Here is a 20,926-nt window from a genome sequence, read left to right on the forward strand (position 1 = left end):
GAATAAGTAGTACAGAACTAGACATGTTTAGAATTGATTCTTTTCAGGTTGACTGCTAAAGACTCTTTAGCAACTTTAACTTTTTGCAGACGAATGAAGTCAAGAACCATATTAATGTCATTGAGCCATTTTTTAATGGCAACATCCCTAATGGGTTCAATTAACCCCTTACAATTAAGGGATATTCCTTTAGCATTATGACACTTCATTAGGATTTGGCCAAAGAGACAGAAGCTCTTCCTGGATAAATGTTTTTCCCTTCTTTGTTTTGCTTTTGCCTGAGTTCATTTTGGGAAGGGATTCTTCTTTAGCTTGGGTCATATTGGTATCAGCAAAAGGTTTAGGAGAGGCAATCAGAACCTGTTTTGTTATATTGTCATGTTGGTCCAGCTCTTCCATAATCTTCTGATGGTCCTTTTCCATATCTTTGGTCTTGAATTGTGTGCTTTCTATGACCTCATTGTCACTTTTAGAAGAACTATTGTCAGAGAAGCCCATTGTTTGGAGATTTGGGATGGGTACAGGATGATCAGAGGAAGCATGAGCCTGTCCTCTTGCTTTTGATCCTGCTATTTATTCTGCATGTTCTTCAGATCCTGCATATTGTGTTGACCATTTGGGTTCAAAACCTTAGGTAACTCTATCAAAGGATCAAAAACATCTTCAAGGAGAACATCAAACTAGTTGTAAGTTTTGGAATTAAAAGCTTCGATTGCTTAATTATTTTTCGCTACATTCCTCTTTGGGGACTTTTTGAAACCGTTGTTTTTCAACAAGAAGAGGACTGGAACCTTTGCTTTTTGAGAGAACTAGACAATCTTTAATCAAATGTCCCTGAGTGTGGCAATGGAAACAAGTGTTAGGTAGGTTTCTAAACAGCAGTTTTTGATAATGTAGGAGGGATTTTTTGCTATCTTTAATAGGGATTTCTTCCTTGAGAGGTTTACTTAGTTCAAGATCTACAAGAAGTTGAGGATCCCATTTGGGGTTTATACCCCCTCTAGATTTTTGTCCCAAAACTTTGCCTACTATACTTCCAATGTTCCTCAACCAAGGATATAAATAATTGGCCAAGTCACAAAAAATCTACCCACATGGGGACACAAGTGGGTTTATATCCCTTAGGGTTGAAGACTTTATGTCATTTAAAGACGGTTAGAGGTGTGCCTTTAATAAGCCAATGTCCCTCATACAGCACTTGCAGAGCACTGTTAGAATCCTATAAAAAAGAAGAAGTAACAAGCATTGCCCGAAGGTATTTAACATGGTAAGGACTTACATTTTTGCTGACCGAGTGAGTAGAAATCCAGTTCTTGAGTGCATGAAGGGGGGGCCTGGGTCTATGACAGAGAGCAATAAGAACTTTATCATTTAATTTCTCAAAGCAGATTTCAAGATCCTTCTTGTCAATCACCAAAGCATCATCAACTTTATCAGCTTCAGAGGATTGTGTCTTTTCCACATTAGGATCAGAGATGGTTTTTCCTTCTGGGGAAGGATCTCTTGGAGGACTATGGAAAAAATGGGCACCATTAGACGGAATCTGCTCAATGGGAGAAGCGATGTAAGGATTTCCAACATAAATATGTTCTCCATGTTGTTGGGCATTATTCTTCCAAAAAAAACTGTCTGAAGCAGAAAATGGAAAGGCCATACCTAGGTCTTGTAATATCTGCATAAGAAGGAGATTTTGACGAAGAGTCCATGGTTGAATCTTGAAGTATTTCTTTACCGGGAGTTCCAAGTCGCGCCTGAGGCTGAGAGGGGAATGTAGCGTTAGGGCTTCATTTGGGATTAGCATCCGGTTGTGATTGAATATGGGTTAGGGTAAGTCTAGGGTGAGTAATAGTAACAAGGGGCTTGCACAGGGACAACAATTGCCATGCTGTGCATAGGGACCACTCAATTGAGGAGAGCATCTTGTAGTGACATTGCCCTTCCCCGGAAAAGGGGTTGTCAGGTAAGGGTAGCTGGTAGTGAAGAGGGTGTACAAATGAGGAAGAGTGGGGTGTGAGAATCTAGGAGTCGTACAACAGAGTGCAGAGAGGAAATCCCATCACCATCCCATCACTTGTGCTGAATCTATTCATCTTTTTCTATGTTTCAAGCTCCGCACATTCTTGTTAGCCTCTCACTTTTTGTTTCAAAGTCTTGAGCTCTCTCTCTCTCTCTCTCTGTCTTTCTCTCTCTCTCTCTCTCTCTCTCTCTCTCTCTCTCTCTCTCTCTCTCTCTCTCTCCCTGCCCCTCCCCCTCCCCCTCCCCCTCCCCTTGAAATTATTCAACAAGTAGCATAGGCAGTGAGTGGATTTCTCCCAATTTATCGTCTGTTAATGCTTTCATAACAACCGATACTAGCTTAATATAGCTTTGTGTACCGTTATCATTATCCACTTACTGCTTTATTATTATCGCTATTACATTGCATGACAAATTAAAAGCATTCATGATGCATGCGGGGTTGCTGGCTGTGTGATATTGATTGAGGGTAATGACCCAGATCATGCCAACTGGCAGCTTCTAGGCTCCAAAAAACAAAAAAAGACATTAGGCTGACCAAGTAAATAGTAGGCCAGTTGAGCGGATGTGGTAGTCCTCCACAAGACCCACTACCGCGATATGATATGTGGTACATCTCAAGAAATATGTGATGCAATTGGTTAAATTTCCAAAAATGGTTGTGATCATGTGATTTGGGTGTTTGATTTTGTATAGCATTGAAAATGAGTACGACATGAGAAAATCTTACTACAAAATGAAGCTTCTATGTTGAAGGCAAAGTGTTAAATCTTCTTTTGATTGACAAACAACCAAATTTGCCTTCATATCTTGTCACAGCATGGGCCAAGCAAGGTGAAATAGAGGGGATAGAGAAAGAAGAACACAATTCATAAGTGATGTTAATACATGGAGACTTATATACGTAAAATTTATATCCCAAGATGGATAAAAGGGATTCACTTGTTATAGAGACAAATGAGATAAATAATATCAACTCTATTTTGTTAGTCGAGTTCATCAATCTCTAGAGCAAGAGTCCGAGGCAAAATTGATCCTCCTAACCTTGAGAGTAACTTTCCAAGGATCTGTGCTCTTTAGTGTTTCAAAGAAACTTATGGAATCAAATACACTTTAGATTTTGTTGAAGGCTTTGTACCTACTTCACATAGAATTCACATGATTTTTTCAATTTACACAAACAAGAGTATTTAGATGATTCTTACTTTGTTATTTTGCACATGCATAAGAAAGAGAAGTATAACACTAGCCACAACAATGAAGGCTTGGTTTGAGCATGGCTAGATATGTTTTTTCTATTTTTAATACATCCCACTCAGAAACTGTGAGTTTTTCCCCCAAAAAAAGGTGAAGAATCACGGTGGCCTACTACGGAAATGTAATGCAAAAGTAGATGAGGATTGTGTTTGTAGAGTTTAAGTTTTCACAACAAATATTTTGAAAGGTTGTAGAGAGGGTATATTATAAAGACAATAATAGATATATGGCAAAAGCTGACCAACAAGTCAATTTATTTCAATGTGGTTAACATGGAGAAGGTACATGTGGACCAAATTTGGCCAAACTTGGAAGTTTAGTTTGTTTATTTTTTGAGATAAATGCTGTAGTGAACTATGTAAAGAAACCAATGAGATTATTTCAATATAGCCTTGGCTTTTAGAGTTAATATCAACATTTACGTCAAAATATGATCAAATAACATAGATCATTGGATTAAGAAACGTTTATAAGGAATGCTGAGCCTAAGTAACTTTGTGTGAAAATTCAAATTATTAATAATATTTTATGAGGATGACACTAATTAATGACATTTTGCTTCTTGCAACATTCTCTTGATCAAGTGTTACCTGTGACATGTATAAATAAATTTTTCCTTTGAAATATTTTATCAATATTGGGAATGTCTAAACCTAATCCCTAATAATAATACATGTTGTACTAAAGTAACATGGTGACATTTGCATATTAAAACCAAAAGTTGAAAAAAAACCCTTAATTCTTTCTTTAAGGAGATTTTTGAAATCTTTAGTTATAAATTATCTGTAAATAAAAAGAAAATTTACAAGTAAAAAATATAATTTAATTCAAAAATTTGAAAATAAAGTCATTAGATTCTTAAATGAAGGGACCCATTTACAAAATAAACAAAGACAAAAGAAAGGAAGTTAAGTGAACATTAAATAAAGGGACCAAGTTACAAAGATGGAAAGACCCATTTTAATTATAAAATGAAGGTATTATAAAACCTTCATTAGAGAAGAAAACAAGGAAGTCAAGTGAGCATTAAAGGAAGGAACCAAGTTATAACGATGTAAAGACCCATTTACATTATTAAAGAAAGATAGGATCTTTATAAAACCTTTCTTTTCAACCAAAGAGGACACATGTCCACCATCAACAACGTCTGCATCGACGATTGAAAAATTGCACCATTTGCTCCACCACACCCCTATGGCCTCATAAAATCCATAAAGAGCAAAAGTAAAGAACTCATATTGGTCGAGAACTTAAACAAACAAAACTTGAGTGATTACTTATACATGTGTACATGTAAGTTGTATAATCGAAGAGGATCATCCAATCAAGAGTAATTTAATAACTTAACTTATCACCATCCATCTAAGGGACCAAAATGGTTGGAATAAAAATTGTGGCTCCCATCACAAATTAGTTTTGGAACCGCAAAATTATTGCCCCACGTTGCATTAGTGCAAAGAAAAAACAATGAAACATGGCTCAAATACCAATACAACTTTGTTATAAGAAAATTGAAGAGGAAGATTCAATACTCAAGGGAGAGATTTTCATAGATAGGAAAGGTCCAAGAATCCAAGAATTTAGTCTTTTTTTGCATTTTAAATGGTGTTGTGGATGTGTATAGTGACGTATTTTTTATGTGACTTATCTGGACATTGACTTCAATGTCAATAATAATGATAATAAAAATGGTGAATACTGATATTAGAAAGCATTGCCAATAAGGGATCCTCCTGTAGTAGTGGTAGTGGTAGTGGTAGTGGTAGTAGAGAGAGAGAGAGAGAGAGAGAGAGAGAGAGAGAGAGAGAGAGAGAGAGAGAGAGAGAGAGAGAGAGAGAGAGAGAGAGAGAGAATTGGAATAGGTGTATTTTTGGGTGTAGCTGACTACAAAGAGAGAGAGGCAGCCCAACAAGGCCTTAAATTTGGAGCCCATTTTGGGCGTCATTTTTATATTGGGTGTCAAATGACACGAAAAATAATTGACAGAGATTTCAATGTAAAACCGTCTAATTTGTAGTAAGGCACAGTCAGTTGAAATCAAAGTGTGAAGGAAGGCTAAGGTGTCATAGTATTGTGCCTAAATATTTGTTTATATTGGTAAGTTATCATGTTACAACACATATACAAAGTGTGAAGTGACATGTCTATTTTGGTAAACTAGTCTTGCTTGGTGGGCCTTGCTATAACAATTTCTTGATGCGGTTTAGTATTCAAGTGTTGTGGTGAGTCCAAGACAATATGTTTACACAAATAAGATTGTAGTGTAGAGAGATGGGAAAGTTACTTGGAGTACTAACATGAGTGTAGGCAACTAGCCCGAGAACATTGTTTTGTCACACTCATGTAACTAGCTAAACTTGTTGTCATGCAATGAGTAAATGACATGAAAATAAGGACCTTGTAATGACCAAGTTTTTTTTGGAAACTATATACAACTTAGAACACAAAAGAGGACATAAACAATTTAGAAAGATGAACTCTTTATGAAAGGATACACCAAGTAAAAGCAAGCAAGTAGGTAGGAGTATAAATATATATAGTAGAGTGAAGTTGTTGTGGATTTAAAGTAGAAAATATATTATACATATGATGATTGACATTGAGCATGTAATAATGAGGAAAACATGTTGTTAAATTAAACTAAAAGAAGAATTGATGAAATCTAAAAATTGAAGTGCACTACTGACTTGGTAATTGTGTATGGGTGTCGCACAAGTGTCCAAGGTAGAGGACTATTTGTGTTAAGCTACATGAAAACAATGTGAATAGTTAAACATGTTTTCATGCAATGAGGCGCGGAGTGAAAAAGAAGAATATATAGTGCATGTCATACAAAAGTACCATATAAAAGTATGGTGGAATCGTGAGAAAGAAAAACATATAGTGCATGTCATACCGAAGTGACATACAGAAGTATAGTGGAGAGCCAGTTGGCTAAGAAAACACTTAGGCATGGAGGTTTATCTGTGGATAGTGAACCTTTATGAATTGTTATGTAGAGTCTTTTTCTATATGTTTGTAGAAGCTCCCATTTCATTTTGCAAAGTTTGTTTTGAATGTGGATAAAGTAAGTTGTGGACCAAAGGACAAGAGGTCATTGCAAGAATTATTGCATTGGTCTCTCCACTCTGGTCTCTACATCACTACTGCCAGTATATAAATTGTATCTATCCCTATGATCATCATGCTCTCTATGAGTCCCTCGATCATTATCCTTGTGGATAGAAACACTTCTATATTCATCCTCTCTCTCATGGAATCTTCGTCTTTCATAGATTCTCTCACTAGGAAATCATGTCTGACATGATCTCCATCATCATGTCCCTTCTGTCTACTGTAATCTCCATCATATTCTCTTGTACGACTTTTTCATCATGTCGGCTATCGTGTTTGACCGCTGACATTAGAGCCTATAGAGGGGGTGGATCCATAAATTGAAGGGAACAAAATCATTAAAGCCCATGTTATTCCCCAAGCTCATTCTTTGAAATGTAGACATAGTTTTTGGTGCCATTTCATTCCTGTCATTAGGAAGAGAATGGGGTCTAGGTCGAGGGATTTTTTATTTGATAGTTTAAGGAAGTCAAAGCTTTGGTGTTAAGAAAGCAATCAAAGAAAATCTTTTGAATTCAAACAGGCAAAACAGTTAGTTTATTTGAATTCATGTTTCCCCCCCAAAATGAAATTTAAAATTTAGTAGGAAATTTTTTATAATATAATATATCTACGGAAAGAGCTTGGAGTGTAAATTATAGATCTATAATCTTAGCTCAAATCAGAGATCGTATATAAAAGTTATGGAAGGACAAAAATCATCAAGTTATCCACCCCCTTTTTGGGGGGAAAAGTGTATCCTTTGATCACTCTTGCACCTCTCTTACACAACCACCATTCTTGCACACAAGGCATGTACCTATTTGTTAAAATGCTAATCACGTCCATAATCTCATGGCAAATAAGGAGGCCTACTAGACCCCATACTCTTCCTAATGATTTAGTTCATCTCTTGTGATTTGAAATGAGGGACAAGTACACTAAAACTTTCAAGTTATTGTGGCTCTTTTGATTAGACAATGTTTTGATTTCCTGTGTAAGAGTTGGTCCAAAACTCTCCTTGACTACTACAGTTGCTCGATCTAGGCCCTTACGTCACTGGGTTGTTGCAGTCAATAGCTTTAGTTGTTGAAGGCTAAGGTCTATCTTGATAAACGCTATTGTAGCTAGCAACAAATAGAGACACTACAAGAGGAAAAGTAAAAAATTGTTGCTATTGTTGCAGATTAACGAAGAAAAATAGAAAGAGAAAATTTTGTGTGAGTGGAAATAGCGGCGGCAAAGGATGCGATAGTGGTCCAATGTCAATATAATGGTAATAGGTGTAGATATATATCCATATCTGTTTTACCGCACCCATTGCCGTTTGCATTATCATGTATATTGTTGCTACACATCTTTTCAAAAATAAAGATGCTCATTTGGGCCATCCAAATTGGATGGCCCAAATGAGCATCTTTATTATTAACCTGCATAAAACATATCAAATACTAATTACATTTTGAAAAATACACAAAAATTAATAATAAACTTTGAAATTAATAACATACTTTAAATTACATGCAATAGCTCTCCAAAAATTAGAGTTTCAAAATCGTGCATCTAGATGCATGGGCACTCAAAAAAATCTTTTTAAAGCCGCAAACTTGGGCAAACTTATCTCTTTGCTTTTTGCTATTCCTAGATTTCTCTTTTGGTTCTTGAGAGCCTATATAAAGGCCCCTCTTCCCTTAGTTCCGAGATACACACAAAAGGTTTTAGAATTGGAACCTCTCTTGCCTTGATGCCGGAGGTGGCTGAAGCTTTCCCTCTTCTCTATCTCGATATGATAGCCACAAAGCGAGTGACTCAAAGCTCCAAGGATGCTTCTGCCATTCTGCCTCCAAGGAAGGTACAAAGAAAGGTATCAACTACTCCATCGTAGCTCAAGCAGAGGTATCAATTGCAAAAGAAGTTGAAGCCGCTCAACCTCCAACACTAAAGGTAGTCAAATGTGTTTCTAATCTCATAAGAAAAATTTATAATTCTACATCGTTATACATGCTGACATGGTAAGTCAAGTATAGGAGTTCCATTAAACCATCCAAGAAACATGATTGTATTACAAGAAACAAGCATATGATTTTGTAGAATAGTGAAAGATTTGTTTGATAAATTGTTATTGCTTGATAGACTCTTATTGTTTTATAACTTGCTACTATTTGATATTAAGAGTTGATTGATCATGTCTGAAGAACCTTTAAAGAGAAAAATTATTGAAGTAATATCTTTTGTTCCCTACAGTTAGCAAGATGCCTTGCGATTAGCGAGATACCTTATGGTTAGTGAGATGCCTCGTGGTTAGTGAGATGATCTCGCGTCTAGCAGAGAATAAGCTAAGGTTATTAGCACTCTTGTCGCTAGCAAGATCCCTTGTTGCTGCAGGTAGCAAGATCCCTTGTGGGTAACAAGATTCCTTGAGGGTAGCAAGAGAACTTGGACCAAAATTAATAAAGGGACCATGTTTGTACATATAAAGCAATGTGGTAGTAATTAAAAAACAAGAGGAGGAGTCAGTGCGGTGTGGAAAGTGAGAGACTAGTCTCCAAACGGATCTATGTCAACAGACATTCTATATAAGGTAGATAGAGAGGGAGTAGAGAGGGAGGTGGATCAAGGTAGATAGAGGGGTAGTAGGGAGAGAGGTAATCTCTATCCTCTACAACTAATTTAAGGCTAGAGAGGGCATAGAGAGAGAGAGAGAGAGAGAGAGAGATAGAGAGGTAAATGGAGAATGCATAGAGAGGGGTAGATAGATTTAATTTATCTACCGCTCTCTCTACACTTAAATCCATCTACCCCTCTCTCTACACCTAATCTCTACCTAATCTACACACCTCTATCTCTCTACCTAAGATAGATAGAGAGGGCATAGAGAGGGAGGTAGATGGAGAGGATGTTGAGAGAGAGGGTAAATAGAAGTAGATTAGCCTAGGTGTAGAGAGAGAGGTAGATAGATTTAAATTTATCTATCTACCTCTCTCTCTACACGTAATCTACACACCTATACTTCCCTACCAAATCAAGGTAGACAAAGAGGGTGTAGAGAGAGAGGTAACATAGGTGTATATTAGGTGTATACACACTTACTCTCTCCTATACACATAAGCACACACTCATATATATGCGTATATATATACTATTAGACATAAGTAGGGGCTAGTTGCACCTCTTTAGATATCATCACAATCTCAGTCGTGGTAAAACCGAAGATACATCACGGTAATCAATACATAAGTGGATCTCTACCACAAAGCCACAATTGAAAAGAGATTATACCTGAGAGGAAGCGTTCAACCATTGGGTGATATGCTCCCTTACTTAGTGCCTACATACATGCATATATACATACCCTCACATATATATGTACATATATGTGCATACATATTGTCATAAAATTTAATAACTAACCAACCCAAATGATTTTCTCATATTAAAATGATCATTTGATGTGGGAGAATAAACAAGAACAAGGGTTAGGATATGGACATGTGCTTATAGATCTATCTCAACACGGGGCTAATGGTAAAGGGGCCCAAACTTAGAGATGGTCTATCAAAAGATCAAGGCTAATGAATGGATCATAAAGACCTTAGGGTTAGCTTCATTGATGAACTCCAATAGTTAGTGTTAAAAGTCCTTTGACCTTAGGTAAGCTAGGGCTGTGCTTGAGGTGGGAACGTGGCCCAAGCTTGAGGTATTTGTCATGCTTGATGATTGAGATTCTTGAAGTGCTTGATGATTCAGGTGCTTGAGGTGCTTGACATGATTGGTGACTAAGGTGCATGAGGTGCTTGTCATGCTTGCCAACTAGAGAGCTTGGGATGCTTGTGGGAACACTACCCAAGCTTTAGGTGCTTTGTCATGCTTGCTGACTAAAGTGCTTGAAGGGAGGTGTAAAAAAATCAATCATCAATCCCTACAAGGAGGGGACGAGAATTATAAGAGGGGGGATGAGAGAGAACACCCACACACTCACACAATCCAAGATTTGTACAAAGAAATAAAAAGGGACACTTGTCGAATTCCTCCTCATGTTGCCCTCATGGTGTGTCTAAAGGCTATTGGTTGGCCACCCAAGGGGTCCAATGATAAATTAGCTAGTTTAATTAATCATTTTAGCATTTATCAAGTCCTCTCTCTCAAAGTGGAAAGGGGAACACTTGTGCCAAGACTAGTATGCTTGCTTGGTATGACTCTTGCGTGTGATTGGCTAGGCCCAAGGGGTCCAATGAGCTTCAAGCATGAGCCACAAGGGGGGGGGGGGGGGGGGGGGGGGGTGATCAAAGCAAGTAGTGGGCATGCTTGAGGGATATACTCTCCCACACACACACACACACACACACACACACACACACACACACACACAACACACACACACACACTCATTGTGTATTGTACAAAGTGCAAGAGCTCCCTCTCCTTCTCCAAGCAAGTAGAGAGGTTGAGAGCCTACACCAACACTCTCGGCTATGGAATGAAAATCCAACCAAGAGCCATGCTTCGATGCTTAAGCTTGACATATTCTCCATCTTCATTATTATGCTATTATGTATGCTAGCAATAAGAGTGATGATAAGTGAAGAACTAATTCTTTGTCCTATGAAATGTTTCTTCTTCCTCTTCCCTACCCTCATTCCTTGCTAGCTCTCTCCACCTTCAAAGGTGTTTGAGGTCTTGGGACTGAGTCTTGGGATAGTTAATGCTTTCCACAAATTTTATGTTATGTGCATGATGCATGAAGCTTTCCATCTTCATTGAATCATCTAGGTCACAAGGAACACAAATATTGTATTGTAACAAGTCGCTCTTGATGGGAGAAACTATAATACAAATGCCTATTAAAGGGGGACCGCGGCTCCACATAAATCCAGTCCTTAGCTGTTGTGATGTTCTCTAAACTCTCTCTTTTGCAAAAGTATTGTTCATGCCAAGTTAACTAGATGCTATGTTTATGTTGCTACCATCAATTAAGTTTACCCACTATGCTCTCAAAGTAATTTCTCAAAAGTACTTTCTCTAATTTCCACTACTCTCAAAGTTAATAGTCCATTTACATTACATTGGTATCAGAGCATTTGGTTTCCCTTTGTTTTCTTAAGAAGAGAGGTCCTTAGGTAGCCTATAAATGGTTGATTTTTTTAATTATCTTAGGTTAAGTGGGACTGGGATCTATTATCGGTTTTTTTGAGCCCACTATGCGGGATATGGTGCATACCTCGGGAGCTTTGGACTTAATAATGGCGTCTTTTTATACTTGCCTACGGCTTTACCATTATTGAGCCATAAGAAGTCCAAAGGAGATAGCCTGCAACAATTCTGCAATATTAGACCCACTCCACTACTCTCTATGATTAACCACTTCGATCTATGGGTGTAGATACTTAAGAGCCGATTTTTGAAGGCTAAGAGGAGTGGCAATTAATGTTTTGAATTGACAAAGAATAAACTAAGTACGTACACAATTTTTGTTAACATGGTTGACAATAACAAAGAGAGTAGAATGAACATTGATAGCTTTGATTTTTCACATGAAGGTGCTAATGATGATGCCCCCATGTTTGTTAATTATCTCGTTACTAGGTTACAACAAGCTATGGGCAACCCTGCTTTGCAAGCCAAAATTACTCAACAACTTCACGCTTATAGGATTTCCCTTCCTCTCCAAGAGGAGGGAGAGATTAGGAGGCCTCTTGAAGAGACCCCCAAAAGAAGACTCTCTCCCATTCGAGAGGAGGAATCCAAAGAGCAAGAAAGCAATGAAACTTTAAGTTCCTCTGAAAATGTGGTCACCCTCTTCTCCTTCTTCTTCACCTTCCTCCTCTTTCAATGAAAGCTATGGCTATTCTCCTACAGAATACAAGAGGGGACGACATCACAAATCCTACCTTGCATAGAGAAGGTCACAAAATCTCAAGAAGTTCAAAGAGGGAGGAAAGAGTATCTCTTTTTTCACCTATGATGGCACATTTGGTGCTACCGACAAAGTGTTGGCCTTCATCCAGCAATTTGATGTGGCCTTTGGAGATGAGGGCTTTACGGAGTCCTCCAAGCTACACCATGTAGCTATGCACTTCCAAAAATTGGCCCGTCATTGGTGGGCTAGCCTTCGTGACAATGGAAAATCCCCAAAGACATGAAAAACTCTAGAGTTTCCATCATGAAGCTAATTCCATGCAAGCATTGCAAAGGACAAAGTGATCACCAAATGGTGCAGTTTGAAGGTTCTCTCTCATGAGTCTATCCATAAATATATAGACAAGTTTTGGGATTTACATCTCAAGGATAATGTCTTCCAAAAGATATACTTCATCGAGCAAAAGCAACAATTCAATGCGGGATTACCTGAAGAGATGGCCAAATAGGTCAACTCTCAACGGCCTGGTTCTATCACCAAAGTAATCCATCACACCATAGTTTCTTCACGCATCAATCTCCAACAAGGGGCTAGATGGAATGGCAAGCCCATGGAAACAAAGATAAAAATGATGCAAAGGGGAAAACCAATGCCCAAAATTCTTCCCACGGCACTTCCAACAACAACAACAACAACAATCGGTCCAAGGAGAAGGAGTCTACAAAGGCAAAAAGAAACTCTCTCCTAAAGAGATTGAATCTTTTTGCAAGGACCATAAGTGTTTTAAGTGTGGGGAGCAAGGACATGGCTATCGTTCTTGCCCCAAGAAAAATGCTTGCAATGAAAATACTAGGGTTCTACCATCAAAGCTCCAAAAGAGGATACTCATTGCAAAGGACCATCACTCTCCATATGCTTGGGAAAAGGTAAGCGACCATGATGCCTTCATCTTGTTTGACCCTGGCTCTACTCACAACTTCATATCACAATGGAGTTGGCCACCAAGTTGAGCATTCAAGATTTTGAGATGGGAGATATTATAAGGTTGACACCGCTTTCAAGGGATAGCAAGCCTCCGTTACTCCCTTGATTGGGAAGTTGAGGCTCCATGTCCAAATCTATGTCAACAAAGAAGACTTTTCTATCTCTGCTCTCCAACATGAGGATGCTATCTGAGGGGCGCCATGGTTTGATCACATGGCTCCCAACATGAAGTTTCTTGAAGGGAGATCTACTTTACCTACAGGGGAAGAACATATATATATATGTTAGTGAGTGTGGTCGTTCTATACCACTTGTAAATCCTCCCGCTTTTGATAAATCAATGAACAACTCATTTTCTGCATACATGATTTTTGTCAAAGAATCCCTAAAAGACCCTAATGTTTCATCAAATGTAATTGGTAGGAATCAAGAAGAGTTAGACTTGTCTAAGTTTCTAAAAGGATTCCAAGATGTGTCCATCGATGATATCCCTATGGACTTACCTCCAAAATAAGGGGATGGTGACCATCGAATTGAGATTTTTCCAGGAATCTCACCACCTAACAAGCCTCCTTATTGAGTCTCTCAAGCTCAACAAGAGGAGATCGTAAGGCAAGTCCAAGAATTGGTACACAAAGGTATGGTGAGGCCTAGCTCCTCTCCTTTTTGTTCTCCTGTCCTTTTAGTCCAAAAAGAAAGATGGTACATACCGTATGGTTGTGGACTATCGAGGACTAAACCATATCACTATCAAAAACAGATTTCTCATGCCTCAGGTAGAAGATCTGTTTGATAAGCTACAAGGCTCTACCTACTTCAGTAGGATTGACCTTAAAAGTGGCTATCATCAAATAAGGATAGTGGATGAAGATATTCTAAAGACCGTGTTTTGTACAACATTTGGCCTTTATGAATATCTAGTCATGCCTTTTTGCTTGACTAATGCACGAGCCACATTCAATCGTCTAATGGAGAAAACTTTTAGACCCTACCACAAATTCACTGGAGTGTTCTTTGATGATATCATCATCTACTCCAAGTATTTGGAGGAATATAAGCAACATCTCCAAGTGATTTTTCAAGCATTGAGGGAGAACAAGCTTTTTCTCAACCAAAAGGAAAGCAAATTTTTCCTTCAAGAGATTCTATACTTAAGTCATATTATCTCTCAAGATGGTATCCATATGGATCCATCAAAGTTAGAGGTAATAAAATCATAGCCTAATCCAAGGAATCTACATAAGCTAAGAGGTTTTATTGGTAATTTTTCATACTGTAGACGTTTCATAGCAAAATTCTCTAAAAAAGAAGGACCATCACATGACTTAACAAAGAAGAACATTTGGACTACTAAGGAGCAATTTTTTTTTGACAAGCTCAAAGAGAAGCTTACCTCCTAACTAGTCCTCATGCTTCTGAATCTCTCAAAGACATTTGAGGTGCAATGTGATGCTTGTGGTGATTTCCTTGGAGCAGTTTTGATTCAAGAAGGGCATGCCATAGCATATGAGAGGTGAAGGCTCAATATGGATGAACAAGACTTGGGCATTTATGAGAAAGAGCTTTTAGCTGCTCTACATGCCCTAGACACATGGAAGCACTACTTATTGGGGAGTCCATTCATTCTATGAACAAACCACCAAAGTCTCAAGTACTTCATGACGCAAACCAAGCTTTTCAACAAACAAATGAGGTGGGAAAATTTTCTTTTGCAATTTAATTTCCATATTGCTCACATTCCTGGTAAGCACAATCAAGTGGCTGATGCACTTTCACAACGACCCAAAGTTAATGCATTGTCTATAGCTACTCACAATGGTCTACCTTCTATGATAGATGAGTATGCTACTGACCCTCAATATAGAGACATAATGTCAGTCCTTGATTTGGGGAAGAAAGAGGAACCATTTACCTTGCATGATGGTTATCTTCTCCACGGCAATAGGCTATATATTACCCATTCCCTTCCTGATAAAGTCATGTATGAATCCCATGCTCCTCCCTATGCAAGGCATAGAGGCATTCAACCTACTCTTTGAGGAGTAGAAACGTACTTCTATTGGCCTACCATGAAAGTGGACGTACAAGAGTATGTTTCAAAATGTGTAGTATGCCAAAAGAACAAGTATGATAGAGGGACATAACCTGGATTACTCCAGCCATCGTCTATCCCAAAGTCAACATGGGAGAGTATATCCATGGATTTTATCTTTGGATTACCCAAGTCTATCCATGGGAATACAAGAATATGGACAATAGTTAACAGGTTTAGTAAGCAAGCACACTTTATTCCTATAAAAAAAGAATACTAAGGCACACCAAATGGCAACTCTCCTCATATCACAGATTTTCAAACACCATGGATTACCAACATCCATCATATCAGATAGAGATTCTAGAATGACCAATAATTTTTGGAAAGGTCTCTTTGAAAATCTAGGAACAAGATTGAATTTCTCTTTGGCCTATCACCCACAAACGGATGGCCAAAGTGAGATAGCCAATCTTATGATACTTGATCTACTAAAGACTTATGTTACAGAAGTACATCAACGCTCACAATGGGAAAAGTATTTACCTCTTGTAGAGTATGCCTACAATAATATTGTACATACTTCTACGGGAAAAGCACCTTTTGAAATAATTGAGGGAATACCTAGAAGTCCCTTGCTACTTAAAGTACATGGGAAGATCTTCGCTGCCGATCAGTACAGCCATGACCTACAAGAATCTTTTCAAAAGATTAAGGAGGCTATATTCATCTCTCAACAAAGGAAAAAAGCTGTTGTTGACAAGCACAGAAGAGCCTTAACATTCAAAGAAAATGATTGGGTCTTACTTAAGTTTCCTAAGGCTTGATTAAGGCAGAACAACGGGCAAAAATCCTATGGGCCATCAAGGGTATTATGCTAAGCTAGCAAAAAGATACTATGGTCCTTTCCAAATCTTGAAGCCCATCAATGAGATGGCTTACCAACTCAAGTTGCCCAATCATTGGATCATACAAAATTCCTTTCATGTGAGCCTACTTAAGACCTACAAAGGAGAGCCACCAAGTGAACCAATCATTGAAGACCCTCCCAAAGTTGAAGACCAAGAAGAGGTGCTACAACCCGAAGCTATCCTTTGGCATGAAGACAAGGTACTACGACATGGTAGGATTATCTCCCGGTATCTTATTAAGTTCAATTCAAACATTATCCTTTTGAAGATGCTAGATGGATGCAAGGAATACAACTTAAGGATAGTGTGAACCTTATCAATTTTTACAATGCTACATTAGACTAAGCAAATGTATAAGTTTCTTTGAAATGACCAACTTTTTTTGTCTTATAAGTCTAGTTCTCTTTTTATTGTGCACAAATTTGAATAAGTATGCAAGCTTAGAATCATGTTTGTGATGACGACGTCTCTCAAACACCAAGTAGAATTTGTCACTCTACTTAGGAGAATGAAATGGACTAAAGAGAAGACACACTTGTGGCAACTATGTCTCCCAAGAACCAACTGGATTAGTCATCCATCTTGGAAAGATGTCGTAGGGTAAAAAGGGATCCTCTACCCGCTAAGTAAGATTTACTTATGACTAAGGCTTTATCTCTTCTACCTCATAGTAAAGGACGACTATGATTTCAAGAGAGAGGTAATGTCATAAAATCTAATATCTAACCAACCCAAATGATTTTCTCATATTAAATTAATCATTCAATGTGGGAGATCAAACGAGAACAAGGGTTAGGATTTAGACATGTTCTTATAGATCTATCTCAACACAGGGCCAATGGTAAAGGGGGCCAAATGAGAGATGGTCTGTCAAAAGAGCAAGGCTAATCAATGGAGCATAAAGACCTTAGGGTTAGATTCATTAAAGACCTCCAATAGTTAGTGTTAAAAGTCCTTTGACCTTAGGTAAGCTAGGGCTGTGCTTGAGGTGGGAGCCCCCGGCCCAAGCTTGAGGTGCTTGTGATGCTTGAAATTCTTGAAGTGCTTGATGATTGAGGTGCTTGAGGTGCTTGACGTGCATGCTGACTAAGGTGCTTGAGATGGTTGCCGTGGTTACCGACTAGAGAGCTTGAGGTTCTTGTGGGAACACCACCCAAGCTTGAGGTGCCGCTATCATGCTTGCTGACTAAGGTGCTTGAGGTAAGGTGTGCAAAATTAAATCATCAATGTCTACAAGGAGGGGGCGAGCCTTACAAGAGGGGGGATGAGAGAGAACACACACATACACACACTCACACAAGGCAATATTTGTACAAAGAAAGCAAAAGGGACACTTGTCAAGGTCCCATGATGTGGGTAAAGCCTATTGGGTGGCCACGCAAGGGGTCCAATGATAAATTACTAATTTTAATTAATTGTTTTATCATTTATCAAGTCCTCTCTCTCAAAGGGGAAAGGGGGACACTTGTGCCAAGACTAGTATGCCTGCTTGGTATGACTCTTGCTTGTGATTGGCTAGGCCTAAGGGGTCCCAACAGCTTCAAGCATGAGGTGCAAGGGGGGGTCGACCAAATCAAGTAGGAGGCATGCTTAAGGGATATACTCTACTACACAAACACGCTCTCTCTCTCTCTCTCTCATTGTTATTGTGCAAAGTGCAAGAGTTCCCTCTCCTTCTGCAAGCAAGTAGAGAGGAGGTTGAGAGCCTACACCAACAATCTCGACTATGGAATGCAAATCCAACCAAGAGCCATGCTTCAATGCTTAAGCTTGCCATCTTCTCCATCTTCTTTACAATGCTATTATGTATGCTAGCAAGAAGAGTGATGATAAGTGAGGAGCTAATTCCTTATCCTATGAAATGTTTCTTCTTCCTCTTCCCTACCCTCATTCCTTGCTAGCTCTCTCCACCTTCAAAGGTGTTTGAGGTCTTGGGACTGAGGTTTGGGATAGTAAATGATTTTCACAAAGTTTATGTTATGCTCGTGATGCATGAAGCTTTTCATCTTCATTGCATTGCCTAGGTCACAAGGAACAAAAAAATTGTATTGTAACAAGTCTCTCTTGATGGGAGAAACTATAATACAAATGCCTATTGGAGGGGGGATCGGCTCCACATAAATCCGGTCCTCAACTGTTGTCATGTTATCTAAACTCTCTCTTTTGCAAAAGTATTGTTCATGCCAAGTTAACTAAATGCTATGCTTATGTTTCTACCATCAATTAAGTTCACCTGCTATGCTCTCAAAGTAATTTCCCAAAAGTACTTTCTCTAATTTCCGCTACTCTCAAAGTTTATAGGCCATTTCCATTACACATATCTACACACTCACATATGTACACATATAAATATATGATTATATTCACTTTCTAAATAAAATACATAGACTTGGACCATACTGTTAGACCGAAGTAGGGGCTACATTAGGAAAAATATGAACCCCAAAAGGACCCTTTAGCTTAAAGGGTGATTAAGCATGGAGCAATAGGAAGAGGGTGATGGCCACAGCTATATCCTCTCAAAAGGTAGGGTAGTAGGGGGTCCGAGGGCCTATTTGTTCCCCTCATTATGGCTTTGTCCCCTAGAAAGAGAGAGAGGGGGGAGCTTTCCCTCAATTTTCATGGGCGTCCATGAAGTAACCCTAAAATTTTATTTTATTTTAAAATCTCTAATCTCACTTTTTGTTACCATACACATGTAGTAGTGATGCATCTGAACACATTTAGGACTGTCGGGGCATTTTTTTCCTCATTAGGAGGTTTCTTCCCCCGTACATTGTATATACACCCTCATTCTAGGGCTATCCATCTTTCCATTGCACACTAAGTGAAACACTCTCTATTGTGTGCCTTGAGCTTCCTTCGTCTTCTCCAAGATGTGTGTGTTTTCTTGCAATCCTAATTCCAACAATTGGTATCAGAGTACGTTGTGTCCTCCCGCGCTTAGGCGCCACTAGCTCCAACACACACTTGCTCACTTTCTTCGATTTCTGTGAGCTTTGGCGAGAATTTGCAGATTGAAAAAAAGTTTGGGAGTGCTAAACAAGCTTAGTCTGCTCAAATTTTTTATTCTGGCTCATTTTGGCCTCCGTTTCCATTACAGGCAGTACTGCACATGCTATTTTGTCATTTTGTGCAAATTTTTTGTCAGTGCTTTTTTTGTGTAACAGGTCCCTTACGGTTTGTGCTATATAGCACGTGTTGTTCTCACTTTGTTTCTCCTCTTTTTGGGAAGTTTTCACATCAAGTGCAGGTATTCTTCATGGCCGACAACAACACATATGTGTTCAAGATGTTTGCTGCTGAGGACATATTGGATGGGGATAATTACCCTATGTGAGCTTACATGATGCAACATGTTCTTGTGTCAAAGGATTTCTGCAATATTGTGCAGGGCATTGATGTACGTCTTGGTTGTTTTGAGGATGTAGGTGATGTTGAGGATGTTGCATGTCTTGCAGCAAGGATTGCTGCAGTTAGAGTTGTTTTGCCTATGATAGAAGAAGCTCGTTGGGATGTAAAAGATGCGTAGGCTCATGTAGTGATTGTGTTTTATGTGAAGTGCACTATTACTTCTCACATTCGTCAGCAAAATTTGCAAAACAGAATTGGGATATTTTGGTTGGTCTTTATGCAAGTCGCAATGAGGCTAAAATTGCATTGCTGCGTAAAGAGCAAGAGTCAAAGATTATGCATGAGGAAGATGATATGGACACTTTCCTTGCTGGTATCAAATATATCAATGAGCAACTTATTTTTGTAGGTGAAATCATTTCAGATAGTTCCCTTGTGTAGACTATTCTCGATGCCTTGCCAGAGTCTTACCAGACTTTTGCTAGTACTTGGAGACTTATGACCCAAGGAAATCTTAAAGTTGTCAATTTTGATGCATTATGCACATCAAGAGTCACTTTCCAGGAAAAACAGGTCACTTACAAATGGCAAAATGTATGGTCAAAAAGTCAAGCTTTGCCACATTTGTTTTGGATTGAGGCCATCATGTGTTCCACTTATGTACTAAACAGGTGCCCTACAAAAGCTTTGCAGTCTATTACTCCATATGAAGGATGGCATGATAGAAAGACCTATTGAGCATATGCGTGCTTTTGGTTGTTTGGCATATACTTTGGTGCCACAAACACAACAAAAAATTGGATGATAAGGCTATCAAATGTATCTTTTTTGGTTATAGTGCTGAAAGTAAAGGTTACAGGATGTATCATCCATAAACAAAGCGTATTTTGGTTTCACAAGATGTTGTGTTTGTGGAAGATTCTGTTCAAACCTTGTTGTCATGTACTAGAGATATGCCATGTTGTCAAAATTAAATGCCAATGCACATAGAAAACAAGGTTGTCACATTTTTTTGCCTCTTTTTAGTGGTGGAAGTTTGAACATAAACTTCAATGAGGCAAATGTACATCCTATGGGGGTTTCTGAAAATGTTACATATCAGCCTATTATTGATGCAGATGTACATGATGTACTTGATGAGGAAAGGGCTGAAAATGAGTAGGCTAGAGGTATGCCAAAATGGTTGGTGTATACATTTCATGACAGTAAATTGGATGCACCTTTGTCTAGTTGTACTCGTTCAGGTTCTCACCATGTAACTTATGCATCAGATTGTTATGCTTTGGCTATGCCTAGCTTATATGATGTTGAGGAACCTCTATCTTTTGATGAAGCACAAAATTCAAAAAATTGGATGGCTAACATCCAATCAAAATATGATGCACTTATAGAAAATGACACGTGGACTTTATGTGATTTTCC

General features: G+C 38.5%; 1 protein-coding gene across 1 annotated transcript; it reads right to left on the reverse strand.

Annotated features, from left to right (window-relative positions):
• Positions 1–1,219: 1,219 nt before the first annotated feature.
• On the reverse strand, positions 1,220–1,801 carry LOC147430322 (uncharacterized). The gene has a single exon (XM_086495761.1). The coding sequence runs from the start codon at positions 1,799–1,801 to the stop codon at positions 1,220–1,222; it is 582 nt and encodes a 193-aa protein (XP_086351887.1).
• Positions 1,802–20,926: the final 19,125 nt, after the last annotated feature.

Source organism: Adiantum capillus-veneris, chromosome 22 (genome assembly GCF_014529385.1).
Source record: "Adiantum capillus-veneris isolate H3 chromosome 22, ASM1452938v2, whole genome shotgun sequence".
Lineage (NCBI taxonomy): Eukaryota > Viridiplantae > Streptophyta > Polypodiopsida > Polypodiales > Pteridaceae > Adiantum > Adiantum capillus-veneris.

Bases quoted from the DNA above. Each gene is read 5' to 3' on its own strand.
- LOC147430322 (XM_086495761.1), bottom strand. From the start codon at position 1,801: ATGCTAATCCCAAATGAAGCCCTAACGCTACATTCCCCTCTCAGCCTC.